This window comes from Macrotis lagotis, chromosome 4 (genome assembly GCF_037893015.1).
Source record: "Macrotis lagotis isolate mMagLag1 chromosome 4, bilby.v1.9.chrom.fasta, whole genome shotgun sequence".
NCBI classification, from domain to species: Eukaryota; Metazoa; Chordata; class Mammalia; order Peramelemorphia; family Peramelidae; genus Macrotis; species Macrotis lagotis.
In genome coordinates this window covers 124527598-124550409 of record NC_133661.1, presented here as the reverse complement: position 1 = coordinate 124550409, position 22812 = coordinate 124527598, and the positions used below count along the sequence as shown (strand labels likewise).

General features: G+C 36.0%; 1 protein-coding gene across 1 annotated transcript in view; it reads left to right on the top strand.

Moving 5' to 3' along the window:
• LOC141522719 (protein regulator of cytokinesis 1-like) overlaps positions 1–22812 on the top strand; it is a 44040-nt gene that overhangs the window by 15828 nt on the left and 5400 nt on the right. The window contains exons 2-8 of the mRNA XM_074236210.1: positions 3845–3977; positions 4208–4330; positions 10343–10576; positions 10656–10826; positions 17019–17168; positions 17771–17918; positions 22576–22712. Of these exons, the coding sequence (XP_074092311.1) occupies positions 3845–3977; positions 4208–4330; positions 10343–10576; positions 10656–10826; positions 17019–17168; positions 17771–17918; positions 22576–22712 (1096 nt within the window). The remainder of the gene's footprint in view (positions 1–3844; positions 3978–4207; positions 4331–10342; positions 10577–10655; positions 10827–17018; positions 17169–17770; positions 17919–22575; positions 22713–22812) is intronic.

Sequence of the window (22812 nt, the reverse complement as noted above, 5' to 3'; positions counted from 1 at the left end):
CTCATCCAGGGCCATCTCCAGTTGTCCTGATTCATATCTGGACACTGGACCTAATTGACTCTGAAAGAGAAGATGAGGCTGGTAACTTAGCACAGAATTCCCTCATTCAAATCCAATTTATGTGCTTGTCATGGCTTCACCTCACTGATTTTATGGTTTTCTTTGAAAATGAAGAATAAAACATCAAATCAATCTTAAATAGAAATATGAAGATCCTTGAGAAACTTCAAGATCTAGAATGAACTGAATGATGAAAATGTTTTTTTTCAATTTTTATTTTTTAACATTTACATATAAAATAAGAAAAAATTGTTATGTGCTCAGCAAAACTTGAGAGGATTCATAATACAAAACAAAAATTTCCATTTCAAGAAAGCCTATATAATAAATACTATACTTTGTGTTCAAAATTGTCCATCTTTTCTTTATAGGTTTTCTTCTATTCTCTGCTATGAACTGTTTACCTTTCTCCCCCCTTTTCTTCTCCCCCCAGGCTACAATTATATTAATATACAAAATCTATACTCATACATATACATACTCACACATACACACATATAAACCCATATATATCATGCTTATATACATCCATTCACATATATACACAGATACATAGACATTTGCATAGTCATATATATATATATATATATAGTTTGTATGCAGCTTTCATTTTTATAACATTTCCTGAAATCAGTCACCCCTCTTTACTCCTCTACTTCTACTAGCTACCTTGCCCTCCAATTCCTTATCCTACTTCCTTTCCAAACATCCTTCCCTTGTACTCTCTTCTATACCCTACTCCCCATAGATCTACACACCTTCTATATACTCTCTTATCCTATTCTTGTATCGTATCCTTTAATTCAGTTTCCTCCCTATGCCCTCCTGTTTCTTTCTGAATTTAAAAGACTTTTCTCTCTTTAATCCTTCCCCAGGAGAGTAGGTTTCTAGAACTACCAACCCTCCTTTCCCATCTAATTCCACTGTAGTTTTCCTCTCATTTTATAAGATAATTCCTTTTCTTTTATCTTTTGCTACACCATTTTACTTTTTAGAATCCCATCTTACTCAGCTCTACCCCAGTCTTTTCTTTGAATTATCCAAGTGTTAATAACAATCTTGGACAATAGAGTCCCTTGTAATTAGTCTTTTGAGATTTACTTTATGTTCTCTCAGAAACATGTTTCTAGAAGTAATTTGTTTGAGATGACTATAGCTGTGATAACAAAAATATTTTAAATACTAATTCTTTTTCATTTTTATTTAATTTGTAATAAGGTGTGTGTTCAGTGATTTTAGTATTAACTATGCTAAATCATGGAGATTAAGACATTTAGAATATACTTAAGTATGTTACTACTCTAATTTTCTTTCTCTAGTTTCTAGTTACTTTTTTTAGTGTAACAAACTAGATTTGAGCAACTTGATTGATACAAATGGGGTTGCAATTTTAGTAATTAGGAAAATCAAACCATGTCCCTGTATTTCTTTAGAATTTGTAGGATGTCATTAAATATGGGAATGAGCTAAGTAGCAGACTAAGGTATGTAACATACATGTGAGTGTGGTTGTCTTCTTTAGCATTCTTAAGTCTTTATGTATTCTTTTTTTTTTTAGGTTTTTGGGGTTTGGTTTTTTTTTGCAAGGCAAATGGGGTTAAGTGGCTTGCCCAAGGCCACACAGCTAAGTAATTATTAAGTGTTTGAGACCAGATTTGAACCCAGGTACTCCCGACTCTAGGGCCAGTGCTTTATCCACTGTGCCACCTAGCCACCCCATCTTTATGTATTCTTTAGATATTTCCTTTGGCACAATTATATTCAGTTCCATTCTTATACCAGTTTGTTCAATCATTCTCCAACTGATGGATATCCACTTTGTTTACAGTATTTTCCCTGTCACAAAAAAGGTTGTGATAAATATACACACAAATATTTTTAACAGCAATATAGATAGATTGATAGAAGACAAATAGATAAGATCTTTCCCTCTCTTTGTTTTTGATCCCTTGGGGGTAGATGTTCATTAATGGTATCACTAGGTCACAGTATAGATAGTTTTATGATCTTCCTGATATAGCCAATTGTTTTCCAGAACCACCTTATTTTCATTACTAGGGATACATACATATATATATATATATATATATATATATATATATAACTGTTTTTATCTCAATATATCTTTCTATTTCATTCTAACTTTGCAAATATTTTTTACTTATCTACTAACACGATAGATAGCTATACAAAAGATGATTCAACACAAGTCATATAAAAGATTATAGAATGCTTAGTTATCTTCAGAAACCATTCTGATTTATTGTTGAATGGAAAGGGATTGCCCAGGGAGATTACCTCTAGGGACCTATGATTTTTATTTTTTATTTTTTTTTAGAGAGGAAAAGAAGTTTAACAAAATCAATATATCAGTAATGTCTGACAGTAGTTGTACTTTTCCACAATGATAATCCTTTATTTCTGCAAAAAAAAAAAAAAAAAAAGATGGTGCATTTCTTCAAGTCTCTTCTGGAGCCAAGCTATATCATTAAAATTACATAATATTCTTTTTTTTGTTCTTTGTGTTTAACATTATTGTCATTATGTATGTTGTTTTCCTGGTGATGCTTAGTTCATTCTGATTCAGTTAATATGTCTCCCCATGATTCTCTAAGTTCTTGTTCTTATTGAACAATAATAATTCAGTACAGTGATCACAAGGGGGCAGCTAAGTGGTGTGATTGATAGAGTACCAGCCCTGGAGTCAGGAGGATCTGAGTTCAAATTTGACCTCAGACACTTAATAATTACCTAGCTGTGTGACCTTGGGCAAGCCACTTAACCCCGTTGCCTTGCAAAGAAAGTAAATTCTAAAAAAGTAATATACATTACAGTGATCACAATTTGTTTGGATATTCATTTCTCAATTGATGGACGTCTGCTTCATATCAAGTTCATTATTACCACCAAAAAATGCTACTATCAGTATTTTGGTGCTTATAGAACCTTAATTTATCTTTGACTTCCTTTAGATAAATGTTTAGTGATGGGTTCTCTGGGTCAAAGGGTATGAACATTTTAGTTGATTGTTTCAAAAGCATAATTCCAAATTGTTTCCATAATTTTGAACCAAATTACAGCTCTAGTAGAAACAAAGATACCAACAGTATAATAAAGTACCTTTTGTTTCATATTTCCAGATTTTGTCATCTTTGCCCAATTTGCTGGGCATAAAGTGAAACCCCAGAGATATCTTGATGTGTATTTCTTTTATTAGTGATTTGGAACAATCTTTTTTTTTTTTTTAGATTTTTGCAAGGCAAATTGAGTTAAGTGGCTTGCCCAAGGCCACACAGCTAGGTAATTATTAAGTGTCTGAGACCGGATTTGAACCCAGGTACTCCTGACTCCAAGGCCGGTGCTTTATCCACTATGCCACCTAGTCACCCAGGAACAATCTTTCAAATGACCATTCATATATGTGCTTCTTTGGAGACTATTGGTTATATCCATTAACTATTTAATCTATTTAGGACTATAATTTGGTTTTAGATATTTATAAAATAACTTTACTCCATGGGATCATTGTGAGAATCATGATAAATTTGCATATAAAATGCTTTGTAAACTTCAGTCTCAATGTTGATTCTTATTTTGGATAATTCTTTTATCAAATCATTATTATTGGGGGAACATCCTGGAGACTAAATTATGGTAAATTATTCATGTGATCAGAATTACATTGGTGTGATGGTTTTTATTTTTATTTTTTGACTTTATAAATATTGCTTCCAGTCTAGACTGGTTGATTTGACAGGTTCATTATTTTTCTTTTTTCTGCTTAGTGAAGTCTTGGTGGAGGACTCAATGACTTATTTCTATAAAGCTTTGGACCAACTTCGAGAAATCTGGGACTCTATTGGGATTACAGAGGATCAAAGACTTCAGAGGCTTGAAGTTGTCAGAGAACAAGTCCAGGTAAGTGAAGCTATGATCTCCTTGTGGTCTCAGGGGACTTCACATATGCTGACAATGTATGATCACTGCCAATTTGACTTTTGTGAAGTTGTTAGCATTAAGACATCATAAGCTTTGTCTGTAGTAAGGATCCTTTATTCTTGAAATACTGTGGAGATTCCACCCCCACCTTTTTTTTTAAACCCTAACCACTCTTTAGTATTCTTTATACTGATTCTCTTTTGTTATAGAGCCTCTTGGACATGATGATTATAGAAGAAGAAAGCCTGAAGGAAAAGCTCCTGAAAAGAATCAATGCTTATAGAGAAGAGCAGGATACCCTGTTAAAAGAGTTAAAACTGGAACCAATTCTGGTAAGTTTTATATTAAATACAGTCTTTAAGGATTTAGTTATCAAATGGTTGATGCTAAGGATCAAGACCAGGTCATTCCTAAATCTTAAACTGTAACTCTGCCTATTTTCTGAATTTCAGGATCACTTTTCCATCTATTTGCTAGACATAGCCATTTTATATATCTAGCCATTACCTCAAATTCAGTATTTCTAAAACTGAACTCTTCCCTCCTAAGCTTATTACTGTTCATCATCCTCTCCCATTTTCAGTTTCAAAGCTTTGGATATCTCTGTTTATTTTCTTGCTCTTCACATCTAATCAAGGCAGTCTTCAATTTCCCCCTTCTTTATTTCCTACCTCCATCATACTGGTTCAGGATCTTGACTTATCATAGTTCTCTGTTTCCAATGCTCCCCCTCTAATCAATCTTATACACCATTATTAGTTCTCTTCCCAAAGCATAGATCAAAACATATCACTCCCCTGTTTAAAAAAAATTCTTTTTCAATGATTACTTATATTCTAGTCCAAATTCCTTAGTGTGGTATTCAAAGCTTTCAGCTTTCGAATCTTATATCTTACCATTCCCCTTCATGCACCTTTATTTCAGTCAAAGTGGTTATTTGCCTTTGGATAGGTTCTATTCTTTCCCAACTCAGGCTTTGCTCTGGCTGTTTTTCCATACATAGTGTCCTCCTATCAGTCTCCCTTCCCCTTCTCTCCTTGAAATCCAATCATTCAAATGCCACCTTCTGAAAAACTTTTCCTGATTTTTGCCCTCTCTGTTTCTATAACATTTGATTTGAGCTTAGTTTGCAATTAAGACAAAATGTGATAAATGCTATTTATGAGCATGCCTTACATTTCCTGCTTGATTAGAAGTTGTAAAAGAGACCTTTGAATCCCTCTAGGGCAACCTGGCACAGAGGATTGAAGTGTTTGTGTAAAAGACAGGGTAAGAAGGGCTCCTTGGAAAGTTGATTCCATGACTTGTTGAGAGTGATGGGTGATGCCTCTCTTTGATATGACAGGATAGTAGGAGAAAAAAGATTACCTCATCAAGATTTTTTAATGGTTCATGATATATTGAAACATACAATTGGGAATGAAGTTGGACAGGTATAGTTGTCAAAGAATTAAGACAGTTACATGTTTATACTATGAAGATACTGTACTATATGTAATATGAATACTGTGATAATACAAACATTTAAATACTAAAACAGTAGAAATAAATTAGATGACATTAGGAACCACCAGCATTCAAAATCTCAAGTTTAGAACTCAAGGGTTTGCTGTATCAAGTTCTAAGACAAGCCAAATAAGGTAAGGAACTGTATCAGTTGGCTGAAGAGAATAACAAAAACCATTACCTGTAGAAAAGAAGTTAACTAGTTTTGTTTTTTGGTGGGTTCTAGCCATGTGATTTCATTGGCGTGGAGAAAAATTGATGAGGCAAAATTCTCTCTACCAATAGAATGGTTGTTCTATATTGTTTTGAAAACATAAGGAGTAACTTGCCCAGGTCATATAGTCATTGGATTTGAACTCAAGTTTTCTTGGCTTTTTAAGTCCATCACCTAGGATGTCTACTAGGGAGGAAGGAGATAAGCATTTATTTCGTGACTCCTATGAGCCAGTCATTATATTAAGTGCTTTATAAATAATCTCATTTGATCTCAGAAAAACCGTGAGAGGTAGATGCTATTGTTATCCACATTTGTCAGTGGAAGAAACTGAGGCAGAGAAAGGTTAAGTGACTTGCCCAGTGCCATATATTGTTGAGATTGAATTTGAACTCAGGTTTTCCTGACTTCAGGTCCAATTCTGTCTTTCCAAATTAGAATTCAAATATAAAACTAAAATGAGGTGAAGCTATAATAATAACTAGTACATATTAAATAATACATAGGGATGAAAGAAATCTGAAAATATATTTGAAATGCTCTCTCCCCTCTAGAAGGCACTCTAAATAATGTCAGGGTGTCTAAATGAGATTAACCTGAAAGTTAGCACCAGATTCAGAGAACTATTGCCTGACCTAGAAACAATTAATTGATATAATTGACTTGGACCCCTGTTTCTCTTGTTTCTTAAGCCTGGGAAATGGTATGATTGTGAAAAAGACTGGCTCTGATTATGTGGACATTGGTCATCCGGTAGCACTCTTCCCTTTCTCAACTAAACCTGAAAAAGTCAACTACAGAGTACAGTCCCTGTTGCTTCCTTCTCATTCCTTTTTAAGCCTACCCATTCTTACTCTTGACCTCATCATTCAACTGAAACTGCTTTGTCTAAAGTTATCAGCGAATTCATAATAGCTAATCCTTTTTGACATCTCTGCAGTTTTTTGATATTGTCAATCACTTCCTGGATATTCTCTCTTCTCTGGATTTTCCTAACAGTTTTTTCTCTGACCTCTCTGGCCGTTCCTTTTCACTTTGCTGAACCTTTATTCATGTCCTACCTATAATTGTATATCCTCCAAAGAATTTGTCCAAAACTCTTGTAGGTTTTCTCTCTATATTCTCTTATTTGGTCATTTAAGCTCCAATGGGTTCAATTACCAATGGTTCAAGAACTAACCTGATAGTTCTAAGATTTGATTGTCTAATTTTATCATATTGTCTATTCTTTTGTTAATAACTTTTTTTTTTGCAAGGCAAATGGGGTTAAGTGGCTTGCCCAAGGCCACACAGCTAGGTAATTATTAAGTGTCTGAGACCAGATTTGAACTCAGGTACTTCTGACTCCAGGGCCGGTGTTCTATCCACTGTGCCACCTAGCCGTCCCTTGAACTCCAATCTTTCTGGCTCAAAAGGTAGTCTATTCTTAAACTCAACACATCCAAAACAGAACTCATCATCTTTCTCTCCAAATTGAACTATCTTCTAAACTTCCCCACTGCTCTCAGGGCACCAACATTCTCCCAGTACCCAGGTTTACAACTTTGGTTTCATCCTTGACTCCTCACTCTCACTCACCCTACAATATTCAATCAGCTGCCAAATTTTATTACTTCTATTTCCATAATTTCTCTTATGAATGACCCCATGTTCCCCTTTTCTCTCACACAGTCACTTTCCTTTTTTTTTTTTTAATCTAGAAAGCTGCAATAGTCTTCTAGTTGGTCTTCTTTCCTTAAATTTCCCTATTCCAACCCATCCTTCACACAGCTGCCAAAGCACTTTTCCTAAAGTGGAGGTGTAAACCCCTCCCCTATTCAATAAATCCAGTGGCTTTCTGTTAGGTCTGGATCAAATATAAACTCCTCTGTTGGGCATTTAAAGCTCTCCATAATCAGACCCTTTTCTATCTTTTAAAGTCTTACATATTACTTCCCTCAACACATCCTTTGGTCTAGACATACTGATTTACTTGCTTTTCATAACATGTACCCCATCTCCTTTGCTCCTATCTGGAATGCTCTCTCTCTTCACCTTTGCCTTCAAGATTCACCTTATTGTTTTGGTCTGGATCTCTGGCAAGTCTCTTAATAGTTTAGGTTTAATATTGTTACAAAAGGAGACAATTGTATATCATTCAACAGTTAACAATGGAAGATTCACTTAGCTGTAGCAGGAGGAGAATATTCAGCAAGGATGGGTATGGAGGATACTTCATTTTGATTTGTCTGAGAGAAGCTCTCTTGCTTGGGTTGTCTTTCATGGTACATATCTCCTGATAGGTGCTTTGTACATAGGTGATCAGTAATCTAGGCAGCTTAGGAGGCTCAGTGGACAGAGGATTGGGCCCAGACAAGAATGCCCGAGTTCAATTCTGGCCTCAAGACATTCACTCTAGTATCTTTGGCAAGAAAACTCTATCTGGGGTCACAAAGAGTTGGACAGAAGTGAACAACAACTAACCAGACAGTGATGTTAATAGCCTAACTCTTTAGGTCCCTAACCCAACCAAGTTTTGAGGACAGTCTCAATACCTTTTAAAGAAGGGGTAGGGGTTTGGAGGGACATTGCTCTTATCACAAATCTACTCCATGGTGGAAAGATCTTCTTGAAGACCGTGAGACTTCAGAGTAATTACCGGTTAACCCTGTTCTTTGATTTTTCAAGAAGCTCAAAATAGATCATTCTAAAGAAGGAAAAGGAAAAAAACTAAGCAAACAATGTATCTGAATACTGGAAGGAGTGACTCATTTTGGGAGTGTCCCAGGAGAATCCAGGGACTAAACAATCTGGTACATGTTGTAGGTGATACCAATGTAAAATGGTGACTATTCAAGAGCCAAAACCAGGATTTTAGTACTACAGCAAAGATGATGACTCTCTACATAGTCATGGAGCTTCATCACAGGTAAAGAAGAACTACCCTGTTCTACCAACCGCTTTGAGTTCTTTGACCTATCAGCAATAATTTCCCTATCTCTGGGAGCACTACTGGGGAGGTAAGAGGAAGACACAAAGTCTTCAACCCATGAGAGTTCTTTGAGAAATGACTCTTCTTTTTAAGGGGGCTGGCCATTTTCCCTTTTTTTTTTTAACCAGAAAGCAACAACATCCCTCTTTGATCCTTTAAGTTCTCTGTAGGGAGGAGTTGTACATGCTCATTAGATATTTTTCTGTAGCAATGAAATCAATTTTATATTATAGTAAACAGTGGGCTCCAGTGGGCCTGCATCCTCTGCACCTACTCTTGTGCCATCAGGATGCCAGGGACAGGACATGCAACTCATACAGGGTCAGTTGCCTTGCTCTTGTGCTGGGCAGGACAGCAATGGTGATGAGGGTCTGAGTTCTTCTATCCCATGCTAAGATGGAATATTGTTTTTGCAGTTTGGACCTGACTGCTTCCCCCTAGGGCAGGCTTGACTTGTGCAGAGGGTTGCTGTGGGCCTGCTGTTTTTCTATGCTTTGTAAGCCTTAAGAACATTTTATATAAATCTTAACTATTATTATCATTGTCAAAAAAAGTATCACCAGAAACACTGATGCTGTGCATTCACCTTTACTTTGCATTCACTGCTCATTCTCTCATTTCAGTAAGCTCCAATCCCGAATGACTACACCAATTATTCCTGGCTTGGTCTACCTAAGGCTAGACTTCTGATGATTTTAGGTTCCGTATTAGAACAAAATGAAATACTTATACATCATTTTACAGGTTGCCAAAGGAATTTTACTTAGCATATCAAGAGAAGTATGCTCAATAAGGATAGGCATTGAGGTCATCTCAAGTTTGATTTAGCTAAAAGAAACTTGGTCAGGTAGCTTCTGGAGCTCTGGGTACCTGGGAAGTGATGGAACTGTAAGTCTTCTAAGTCAACCAAGCATCACAGAAAGTTACTATACCTTATAAGGAAAAACCCTGGCCACCTAGCTTTTCTAATTTTTCCTAAGATTATTTTCCATGAATTTGTTATTTCTTTTGATCTATCTATTATATACATATTGTCTTCCCCATTCAGATGTAAGCTTCTTGAAAGTAGAATCTGTTTTTGTTTTTCCTTTGTACCTCATGTTTAATATATAATGTCTGGTACATAGTAAGTTTTTGATAAATTATTATTTATTGATTGCTTCATACTTCAGTTATCACAGGTAGGAATGTGCCAATAAATTGGGAAACATGTAGTTTTAGCCTGTAATCTTCCAGGTGTAGAGCAAAACTGGGGAGTGGGTGTGGCTGTTCTCCCCTACACACACACACACACACACACACACACACACACACACACCCCCAAAAAAAAAAAAAAGAAAAGTAGAAAGGGAGGAGCAATCAGATAGGAGAAAGGGATATGACAAAACTAAAAATAGTTTTTGGATGAAGCAAAACTAAGCCAGAAAAATCAGAGGTTTTAAATGCTTTCATACCTAAAGGAGATACCTATGTAAGCTAAATGAACCATTCTAAAACTAACCAAAACCATGCTTCTTAGTCACTTTCAGTTAAAACTAGAAGAATTGCAGATGTTACTAAAACAATCTATCTCATTAGACCTTACTTGTTAGGAGTAAATTCTGACAAAGTTTTTTTAGTGTTTTTACTCTGATTCATTTTTATTTGGCACAGGAAGGAGAGGAGACTACCATTTTGAAGCTAGAAAAGGATCTTCGAACACAAGTAGAAAAGTTGAAAAGACAGAAAGAAGAAAGGATACAACAACAGAAACTACTTCAAGAACAAGACCAAAAGTTGTGTGAGATTCTTTGTGAACTACCATACAACTTTGACAGTGATTCAGTCCTCAGCGAAGAGGAACTGAACCAGTTCAGAAGTCACCTGACAGCTCTGGTGCAAACAAAGGTACCATTGATTCTTGACACTCTTATTATCTGTGTTTTACTCACTTCTGGGGTGCCATATAACCACTTTGCCTTTATAGGCAAGCCGACTGGAGGAATTTGTCAGCACAAAGAAGCAGATCCTATTCTGTATGGAAAATTTGGATCATACCCCAGAAACCAATTTTGAGAGAGAGGTGATATATAAGGATGAAGAGACCTTTTGTTTGTCAATGGAGAACATAACAGCTCTAAAAAATCTGCGTTTACAGGTATGATGCTGCAAACTCAAGCTATTAGTAACCTGAGTTAGAGAACTTTAGAAGGAGGCTGTGCCTAGAGCTTTGATGTTTGCTTTATTCCTAGAAATAGCCCAGTAGTTTCATATTAAGTTTAGAAATCTATAATTTTTTTTCTTTTCCTGCCTTACAGAAAAGTATCAAGCTTATAAGCAAGGTAGTAACAATAATGATTCTCATTGCTATAGTTTGATCCCCAAAACTCTGTGAACACTTAGCAAATTGACAGAGATGACAAAATATGGGAATAGTCAATGTCAGAAGATCTGTAGAAAGATGGGCATAATAAAATTGTTCTAACCATTTTGAAAAACAATTTGGGGAAAAAATGACTAAAATGCTCCTACCATTTAATCCAGAGATCCTATTGCTGGGCATATATTCCAAGGAGGTCAAAGATTGTTTTAAAAAGGCCCCATATCTACCAATTATACATAGTAGGACTTTAAAATTTAAAAAAACATTTATTTTTAATATTCATTGAAAAAAAAGTTTTAATGCGGCAGCTAGATGGTGCAGTGGATAGAGCACCAGCCCTGGAGTCAGAAGGATCTGAGTTTAAATGTGACCTCAGACACTTAATACTTACTATATGACCTTGGGCAAGTCACTTAACTCTATTGCCTTGCCTAAACAAAGTTTTGAAGTCCAAATTCTCTGCCTTCCCACCCATTGAGAAAACAAGCAATATGATATCAATTATATATGTAAAGTTATATAAAACATATTTCCATATTAGCCATGTTAGAACTTTTTGTCAAGAAACTAGAAATAAAGTAGCCATTGTTTGGAGAATGGTTTAAACAAATTGTGACACAAAAACATAATGGAATGTTACTGCATTGTAAGACATGACAAATATGAAGAAAAAATAAGAATTTAAAGAATCATGGGAAGATATTCTTGAAGTTTTAATGTGGAGCAAAATAAGCAAACCCAGGAAAAATGTAACACAATGATTACAATTGTGTAAGTGGGAAGAACAAAAACCACACTTAAATGCTTTTTCTCACAGAAGAGATGAGAAAATGTACTTTCCTACCTTTGTAGAGGTAAGGGACTATGGATATGGAGCTTTACATATCCTGTCAGACTATTAATGGAATTATAGTATTATAGTTCTAGAGGTGAAAGGCCATCTAGTTCAAGCTCTCCATTTTACTGGGGTGGACCCATATCCAGTTACATAGGCAGAAAGTAGCAGAGTTAGGATTTCAGGCCTCTCACTTCAAATTTCACATGCTAGTTGCTATATCTTTTCTTTTTTCTTTTTTTTTAGTTTTTGCAAGGCAATGGGGTTAAATGGCTTGCCCAAGGTCACACAGCTAGGCAATTATTAAGTGTCTGAGGCAGGATTTGAACTCAGGTACTCCTGACTCCAAGGCCAGTGCTCTATCCACTGCTCCACCTAGCTACCCTTCTTTTCTTTCTTTAAAATTTTTTTTTCTATTTATTTAAGGCAATGGGGTTAAGTGACTTGCCCAAGGTTACACAGCTACACAATTGTTAAGTGTCTGAGATCACATTTGAACTCAGGTCCTCCTAACTCCCAGGCTGGTGCTTTATCCACTGCACCACCTAGCTGCCCCTAAGTCTTTTCATTTAGTTTTGTAAACATGCTTTTTTCCACTTTTCATTTTTATTATTTGTTACAGGAAATGTTTCTCTGGGTAAAAGCTGGAAGGAGGGATATTTGACCCCAACTATTGGGATAAGTTCTCACTATTTGGTAGGGAAATAGAAAACAGTCTAGCAGAAAACAGATTTTAGAGCAAGATTTCACACCATATACTTCACCAAACTCCAAACGTATACACTAGTTATACAAGGTCACATCATAAACAAATTAGAGGAGAAATGGAGAAAATAACTTTCACAACTCTAGGTGAAAAGTTCAAGACCAGATGAGGACTAAAAAGACTCATAGAAGGTCCATAGAAATGGAGTTTTGATTCTATAGAATTGTAACAAAATGCAGTTAAAATTAGAAAAGATGACAAATGATTAAAGGATATGAACATTGAGTTCTAGAGTGAAGAAACTGAAGCTATTTCTATATAACTATGGAAAAAAATGCTCCAAATCTCTAATAATCGTGTTGGTGTTTTTGTTCAGTCATTTCATCCAACTCTTTATGACCCCATAGCAAAGATATAGAGTGGTTTATCATTTCCTTCACAAGATTTTTTTAATAGATGAGGAACTAAGACAAACTGGGTTTAAGTGATTTGCCCAGGTTCACATAGCCAGTAACTATCAGAGGTCAGATTTGAACTCATTAAGATGAATCTTGATTCCCAGTCCAGTGCTCTATCCATATAGTGCTGACTTATACTATTAATCAGAGAAATGCAAATTTAAGCAATTCTGAGGTTTTACCTCATACCCATTAGACTGGTAAAGCTGACAGAAAAGGAAAATAACAGATGTTGGAGAAGTTCAATAGGAAATACAGACAAGCATGGCCATCTTGTACTTTCATGTTAATTTGATATATACTAGAAAAAATACAATAGAGAGGGATACACAATTTCCAGCATAAATTCTTTTTCCTGTTCCTTATATATGTAAATATTCGTGTTTGTTGATGTTTGTCAAGTTCATATTAAAAAAGAAAATTAACGAGAATTTTCCCATGCATCAAAGGTCAGGTTCACTAATATATATTTTGAAGTTTATTTTTTTGAAGGGCAAACTGGAAAAATCTGTATATTTACAATTTTTTTAGTATATCTCTTGTTAAGTGATTGTCAGAGATCACTAATGATGATTTAACTGTCATCTTCATCAGTTATTTTAGATTGTGGTGTAGTTGAGCCTAGTGACTTTGACTCATTGAAGACCACAACCTCACTTATCTTCAGTTTTAACTCCCTGTCAACCACATTTGTTTCATCCTTCCTAAGATGAAAATCATTCGTCTTGTTAAAGCAAAGAGAAGCAAAGGAAGAGTTACATAATTCTTTATTCTCTTTTATCCTTTATTACTGTCCATTCCATCCCCCCCCAAAAAAAGTGGTCCTATCTCTGTTATTTTTCTTGCCCCTATATTTGCTGCTAAAAAAAACAAAACAAAAAAAAAACTTAAAAATCCCTTCATTTTTTCTTAGGATTCATCAGTAGCCTCAGCTCATTCTGAGTTTCTGATTCTACTTATCCTAAAACCATAATACTCTTTATATTTATTGGCTGTTACCTTTCTTTAATCTATAGGCATATAGATTTAAAAAAACACTAAATTACTATTTTTTCCAAATTGTCCATCTTTTTAAATAGCTCTTTTTTCTTTCTTATCAGATTATTTTGTATTTGGTCCTTCAGGGTTTTATTTTTCAGAACTTCTCATCCTTCTAGGCCTGGCTTTCTCTGTAGAATTTTAGGCCATGGGATAGTATTTATTCTTTCTTTGAATCTTCTGAAAATCCAAATGCCCTCCTAAAATCCAAAATATATTTCAGGCTGCTCAGTTCCCCATTTTTCAATCAGAAATGTTAAAATAGCAGTCACTTCCTTACAGGGAACCCATTTAAAATAAAAAGCAATAAAGCAAAAAATAAAATAAATAAAAATCAATCAGTTCTTTATTTTAGTCAGAATTCAAGCCCAAAATAGCACTTTTCCTTGTTTCTTATTTTGAGGAGTAAAATTATCATTGAGAAGTCGAGAATTTGGCAGAAAATCCTAGCATATCTAGATATTTGAAGGCCAGGTCTGTTTCTGTTTCCCAAATATTATATATTCTATATATTGCTTCTGGCTAGGTGAGGTGAGGTAGAGATAATAATGATCTGTTTCTCCCTCCATTTACCCTTAGCCAAATGTTCCACACCATCATTCCCAAACTAGAGGGTCAAATCTCCTCATCAGTAATTTTTCATATGCAACAGTACCCCACCACCTCTATTATCTTTTCTGTTTCCTTTATTGAGTAGAGTCACCTGTTGTAGCCATGTTTCAATTATGAATCCCATTCTATTTACCCTTTTGCTTTAAGATAACTAGTTCATCTTATTATCCATATTTCATGTATTTGTGTATTGGCATTTAAGGCTGCAGTTCATATTTCAAACACTCTTCTTGGAGAATGCCTTCTATGTATTAATTGCTCTATCCTGCTGATATTAATCTTTCTATGTTGAACCTGCTATTCTCTGTGGTATCTAGGATGGCAAATATCTATGAATAGTTTTCTCCTTTCCTCTCTACTCTCAGTATAGACTATATATATGTTGACCCCAGGCAAATATATATTTTACTGTTCTTGTTAGGCGTACTGCATCTTTGGACATGTGCTCACCTATCCTTTCATTTAAGCTTTGGTCCAGAAATCCAAATTCTATTCTTAGACTTTTTAAGCAGTTTACTTTCAAAATTCTCCTCTCTTCTAAAGCTTTTTCTTTAATTGGTAGCAATGATGAAAATATCCTAAAGTCTTTATTTACTTGTATAGTGCTTCATAATCATTGCCACTCTTCTCAATATGATTTGTCCTTTTGTGAATTGCTAAAAGAAGGCAGTGGTAATGACAGTAGATTATATTTATATAGTTCCTTAAAATCTACGGGGCATTTTACAAAACTCACAAAGAACTAAGCAGAGGGTAAGTGACTTCCCCAGAGTCACACAGCCAGTAAGTAGTCTGAGGTATAATTGAACCCAAATCTTTCTAATTCTAACACTTTTGACATTGCCACAATGTTTCTATGTAATATTTTCAGTACACCTCTGATTTATTTGTGGGTGGTTATACCCCTTAGCAGGAAGTCATCAACTACCGTTCTATATTTCTTCTGACTAGGTCTAAAGAACCCTTCTCTTGGTCCCAGTTCCACATCAATCTTCCTTCAGAGAAGAACATAAGAAAATGATAGAGTCCAGCTCCTTGTTCTGGGATGGAGCATTGTATTTATTACATAGTTCAAAGTGAAGAAATCTTTCTTTTCTTCCCACCCCCCGCCCAAGTCTCATTTTTTTTCATCCTTCAGCCTCTCCACACAGGTTAAGATTCCTTTATGTCTCTTCCTATTTTTATTCTCTTTTAAAGTATTTCTTTTCATTCTTTTCAGAAACATTTCATTTTCTCCCTATACCTTGCATTATAAGCTCCTTGAGAATTAGAATTATTTCATTCTTTGTTTTTAAATTATTCCTTGATCCAGTCAGTGCTCATTTTATTTTTACATAATAACACATTATTATATACAATATTTAATCATGTAATAATATCAAATGATAATAATGAAAACATTTATTAATGTTTTTTGATTAATTGGAGAGAAGTGTGTTGTTAGCCCTTTTACTCTCTTCTCTAGCATTTTGTGTATATGTACTTGAAACTGACAGATAAACATAATGCATTATCTCTAGGTTATTACAAAATTCCCCATGTTCTTTAAACATGTGGAAAGTGGTATTCTTGGTTGTTTGTTCTTTTTTTGTTTTTGTTTTTTAGGTTTTTGCAATGCAAATGGGGTTAAGTGGCTTGCCCAAGGCCACACAGCTAGGTAATTATTAAGTGTCTGAGACAGGATTTGAACCCAGGTACTCCTGACTCCAAGGCTGGTGCTTAATCTACTATGCCACCTAGCCGCCCGGTTGTTTGTTCTTTTAACTAACTCATGGTAACTGGTGGTTTTCCCAGCTTTTTTCACCATCTTGTTCTATTGCCTTGGATCCTAGTTAATATTTCTGTCAAAGCCCCAGAAGCAGGATTGAGCTGTTGTCAGAACTTAAAAATTGGAATCTACTTCTGGCCACTTGCCTGCACATGGGCATCCTCCTCATCCCCTTTCCAAAAGAAGGTGGTTTCTGTCCCTAGGATTCTGGCCTTGGTAGGTGAGCTTTTGCCATAGCTTACCTGGGGATGAGGAGTTATCAGGCATTGTACTCCCATCCATTTCTAAACCAAGGTACTCGTCATATATTTTTCTCTTCCTTCTAACTCCCCCCATTAGAACCTAAGATCCTTGAGAGCTTGCTGGTATCTGTAGGCCCGGTGGTTAGCACAGGGCCTAGTGAAGAGCAAGCCCTTAACTTTTTTTGATGAGTTCCCTCTTTTTTAGATTGATCAGATTTCAGACACACAGTCTGTCCTCTGCCTCATGGCTGTTTTCTCTTAAAAAGGGGGTCCTTTTCTTGATTAAGAACCCATTTTCTTTGTTGCAGTTGGAAGTGGAGGAAGCTGAACATGAAGCTCTGTGTGAAGGACTGCGCTCTCGCATCAGGGATCTCTGGGAATGGTTACAAATATCAAGGCAGGAGAGAGCCGCCCTGGCCATGTTCATGACAGGGTCCAAGACCAAGATCAGAACGGTGGTGAGACAATGTCATAGGTTAGAGATGGGCAACCTTTCTATCTGGCACATCAAATTCTGATTCTTTCATTAGTGTGCCAGACATGATAGAAAGAATGGCTTACTGGTTGCTCTCCAGCCTCTGACCTGTGAGACGTATTTTGGCATCATGGGCATGGGGTACATTGTCTTTGGTGTGTAAATCACAGATTTTCAACTTCTGAACCAGATGATGCTACATTTTTCCATCACTTTTGACTAGGAGACATTACTCTGTCTCCATGGATTTCTGGGTTTCAGTTACTATCCTCTGAAAGTGGTTTTAGAGCTTCTACTTTGTGGAAGACTTAGGGAAACTAATGACCTTCTTTTATGGAGTCATTTTTGGAAACCATCTTGAAACATATTTTTGAATCATTGAATATCTTGAATTATGAGCTAACTTTTTGTTGCCAAGACTCTTGCATGTTAATTGGAACCCAGAAAACTTGGTAGATTGATTAAATGAAATCCAACTCCAAATTGAGGCTTGGCAATCAGAAGAAGCTTGGCATAAAAAACTAATGTTAAGACTCTTGTAGAACAAAAGGAGAGACAACTTTTTAATACTTCTCCCCTTTGTAGCTACAATCAGAAGTGGATCGGTTGGAGAAGCTGAAGATTCAGAACATGGAGAAAGTCATTGAAGCAATTAGGGTGGAACTGGCACTATATTGGGAAAAATGCTTTTATAGCCAGCAACAAAGAGAAGCCTTTACCCCTTACTATGATGGTTAGTCTGGGGACTATATCAACATAGACTTGCCTGCTGAATACTGTATTTCTATAAGTCAGGTCTCCTGACAAGAAGAAAATAACATTGAAAAGGAATTAAAGTCAGATTATTTTTTCTGGTTAACAGAAGAAATTGGTATTCTTGTATGATGATAGTTTATAAGATGGTGGAAATTGTCATTTTGCTGATTTGAAGCATTTCCTCTTGAAATGATATGAGAGAGAGCTGTCAGGAATAGCAAACTTTTCCCTCTTGAATCTCTTAATATAGCTGACTCCCTGGGATGAGATTATTTTAGGATACACCCAAGTATCTATGCTCATCAAGTATCAGAATTCCTACCATGCTTAATCCTGAGGCAGGTGATGCAAAAGAAGGTTAGAAAACTGGAGTCCCTCTCAAGGAGATTTTATTTTCATTGGAGAGAGATGGCTGACATACAAGCATGATAAATATCAAGAAATAATCATAGACAATAGAAGGTACAATGTGGTGCAGCTAGGTGGCATAGTGAATTAGAGCACCTGACCCTGGATTCTAGAGGACCTGAGCTTTATTCCAGCCAGAGATACTTGACACTTACTAGCTGTGTGACCCTGGGTAAGTCACTTAACCCTGTTTGCCTTGCCAAAAAAAGAAAGAGAAGGAAAAAAAAAGAAAAGAAAGACAATAGAAGGGAGTATATGAATGTTATATAAAAAGTAATCAGGGGGGCAGCTAGGTAACATAGTGGATAGAGCATTGGCCCTGGAGTCAGGAGGACCTGAGTTCAAATTCAATCTCAGACACTTAATAATTATCTAGCTGTGTGACCTTGGGCAAGTCACTTAACCCCATTGCCTTGCCCCCCCCCAAAAAAAGAAGGAAAAAGTAATCGTACAATTAAATACTGGACAAAGAGTAACTAAAATGAAGTGGCCAAAAAAAAAATCAGAAATAGGAAGTAGCATTTGACTTGAGCCTTTAAGGGACAGATAAGATTTAGACAGAAAGAATAGATACAGTATGAATAAAAGCAAGGAAGTTAGAATGAACATAGCATTATCTATTTAGGGGAAGAGTAGAGAGGAAAGGCTGTGACATACATTCTTGACCTTTATATCCTATACTCCTTTGGCAATCTGAAATCTATGGACCCTTAATCAAAATAGTGCTTTTAACTGCATAAAATAAAACACTTAAGGATTCAAAAGAAATTCTATTTAGTTTTATATAGTATGTAGGTATGTATTTTTTAAAAAACAAGTTTACAGGCTACAGGCTGTAGAAGAATGAATGAAAGAGTATGGACGTTATTTTATGGTAGAAAATCATCAAAAGCTTTTGAGTCATTAAGGTTAGTTTAGGGAGAGATTGTCATGCACCCTGTGCTAAGCACTGAAGATACAAAGAAACATAAAAACGTAATTACATGCAAATAATTATGTATAAGGAAAATTAGAGATCATCTGAAGGAAGGCACTAGCATTAAGGAGAAAGACTTAATGCAGAAGGTGGAATTTTAGTTGAGACTTGAAACCATCCAGGGAAACCAAGAGGCAGAGATATGAAGATGGAGAGAGAGAGAGCCAGGAAAAAAGGCCAGTGTCACTGCACCATGGTCTTCATGAAAGAGAATAAGGGTAAATAAAATGAAAGGTGGGTAGTGGCCAGGTTATGAAGGGTTTTCAAAGCAAAGCCATGGGGCAGCTAGGTGGCGTAGTGGATAAAGCACTGGCCTTGGAGTCAGGAGTACCTGGGTTCAAATACGGTCTCAGACACTTAATAATTACCTAGCCATGTGGCCTTGGGCAAGCCACTTAACCCCCTTTGCCTTGCAAAAACCTAAAAAAACAAAACAAAAAACAAAACAAAGCAAAGCCATGCTTTTTAGGAAAATCACTTGGATAGGTGAGTGGTAGATGACTGGAATGGGAAAGAGACTTAAGACTGGGAGACCAGAAGACTATTGCAGTGATCTAGGCAGACTGTGATGAGGGCTTGCTGAAGGGTAATGGCATTGTCATATTGTATAAATGAGAGATGTTGGGAAGGTATAGTTTTTAAAAAATTTATTTTCTTTTTTAGTTTTTCACTATTCATCCATTTGCAAATTCATTTTACACATTTTTCTACCACCCTCCCTTCCTTTCCTCCTCCCCCCCCTCCCCTTGGCAGAGAACAGTCTGGTAAAAGTTGTACATGTACATTGGTATTTAACATATTTACATGTTAATCATTTTGTATAAAAAGAATTAGGACTAAGAAGGGGGAAAAAAAACCATAAGATTAGGAAGGAAAACCCTAAGAGAAAATTTAAAAAATATTTATATATTCAGATTCTGTGGGATTTCTTTTTCCCTCTGGTTGTGGATGACGTTGTCCATAATAGGTCTCCCAAGTTGTCCTTGATCTCTGAACTGCTGAGAGGTGCTGCATCCATCAAAGTTGATCATCTTTCAGTGTTGTTGTCAATGTGTACAATGTTCTCTTGGTTCTGCTCCCTTCGCTTAGCATCGGTTAATGCTTCTCTAAATTCTGACCACTCATAGTTTCTTATAGAACAATAGTACTTCATTATATTCATATACTATAACTTGTTCAACCATTCCCCAATTGATAGTCATCCTATCAACTTTCAATTCTTTACCTCTACAAAAAGAGCTGCTATAAGTATCCTTTAACATGGGATAGTTTCCCCAATTTTTATGAATTCTTCTGGATACAGGCCCAGTATTGGAATTAGTCTGATCAATTTTATTGCCCTTTGGGCATAGATGTGAAGGTATAATTGATAAGGTTTGGCAACAAAAGAAATATTAGAAGATGAATGAGGAATCATGATCTGGTATCTTGCCTGGAATTCTCCCTGCAGTGGAATATTCAAGGCTCCCCCAATCAGGGGTCCAACTTGATAATGAAGAAAGAGGCCAGAAACTCCAGATTTAATAATCAAAATTGGCCAGTATGGGATGGATACCCACAAAGACCCCCAAAAAGCCCAAGGATAATTATAGAAATCAGACAAAAGGAGGAGCTATAAAGTATGTTATTGCATATTGGCTGATATATTTTGGCTTCTCTGCTTAGCATTGGATTCAGGTCCCATACACCTGAGTGTAGTATCAGCACTGTTTGGATTGAAATCAAAATGCCCTTATTGTTGTTATGACTTTCACTGGTAGGGACCCCATACCTAGTAACTGGGAGGATGGTGATGCCCTGGAATGAGCAAAGTTCAGTTCAGTTTTGGCCATGCTGAGTTTAACATGTTTATGGGACATCTAGTTCAAGCTGACCAAGAAGTAGTTGGGGAGATATAGACTGGAAGCTGAATGAGGTTCTTAAAACTGGATCAAAAAATTTGAGAATCATTGGCATAGATATGTTAATTGATGATCATGAAATCATCAAGCAAAAAAGTATGGCCAGAGAAGAGGACCAAGAATTGAGATTTTAGGGAATATTCACTAGTAATGGGTATAAACTGGAGAAGATCCATCCAATAAGAAGAACTGAAGAAAGAGAACCAAGAAAGAACAAAGTCATGAAAATGTTAGAGAGAAAAGGAGGTATCTAGGAGGGGAGAATGGATTGCCAGGGTCAAAGACTACAGAGAGGTCAAGAAGGATGAGGACTGAGAAAAGACCATTAGATATGGCAATTAAGAAGTCATAGGATTGTGATGGAATATTATTGTGCCAGAGAAATGATGAACAGGAGGCTTTCAGAAAAATCTAGACTTAGAGGAACTGACACAAAGTTAAGTGAACAGAATCCAGAAAACATAACAGCAATACTGTATGATGATCAACTAGGAATGACTTAGCTATTCTCAGCAATACAATGATCCAAGACAGTTCTAAAAGATCTATGATGAAAAATGCTACCCACCCCCAGAGGAAGAACTGATGAAATCTCAATACTGATTGAAGCATACTAATTTTTTTTGCTTTGTTTCTTTTTCTTTTTTTCCTATGTTTTCTTTCAGATGACTAATATGGAAATGTTTTGTATGATCACACATGTGTAGCTTTTATCAAATCACTTGTCTTCTTAGTAAAGGAGGGGGGTGGTGAAGGAAGGGTAAAAGAGAATTTTGAATCCAAAATTGTAAAAAGTAAAGGTTAAAAATTGTTTTTACATGTAATTGGGAAAAAATAAAATATTAAAATTCAAATACATTAAAGAGAGATCATAGGTAACTTTAGAGAAAGTTCAATGATAAGGTCAGAGGTCAGGCTGGAAAAGCTAAGAGAAAGAGGAAAGACAATGAAAGGATATATATTGTAGACAGTATCCTTAAGGAGATCAATCATAAAAGAGAGGTGTGCTATATAGGGCAATAGCCAGCAGGGATAGATGGTACAGTACAGTCAGAATTTAAGGATGGAGGAGACATGGGTGTGCTTGTAGACATCAAGGAAGCACATAGTAGGCAGGGAGAAATGAAAGACTGGTGAGAAAGGAGGGATGAGAGAGGGGCAATCCAATGGAAAAGATGGGGTAGGATGGATCAAGTCCAGAGGTTGTAATAAGAAAGAGTGTAAAGTGACTCATTTTACTTTGAAAATTGAGACATTTTCCTATATTGTGAACAGGAAAGACTATTGAGAATAGTCTACTTACGTTTAGAAAAATTTTTAAATTTGACTTCATTATTACTCTCACACAGAGGACTACACAGAGATCTTGCTCCAGCAACATGATGCAGAAGTTGCAAGTTTGAAACAATATTATGAAATGCACAAAGAACTCTTTGAAGGTGTTAAGAAGTGGGAAAAGAACTGGAGTCTTTTCTTGGAATTTGAGGTAGGGAGGAAGGGAATTGCTTAAATCCCATTTTCTTGGTGCAGTGAGATTTCTGAAACCTGGCCTTGCCTAAGAGTCCTCATTCCCACAAGCTGGGTCT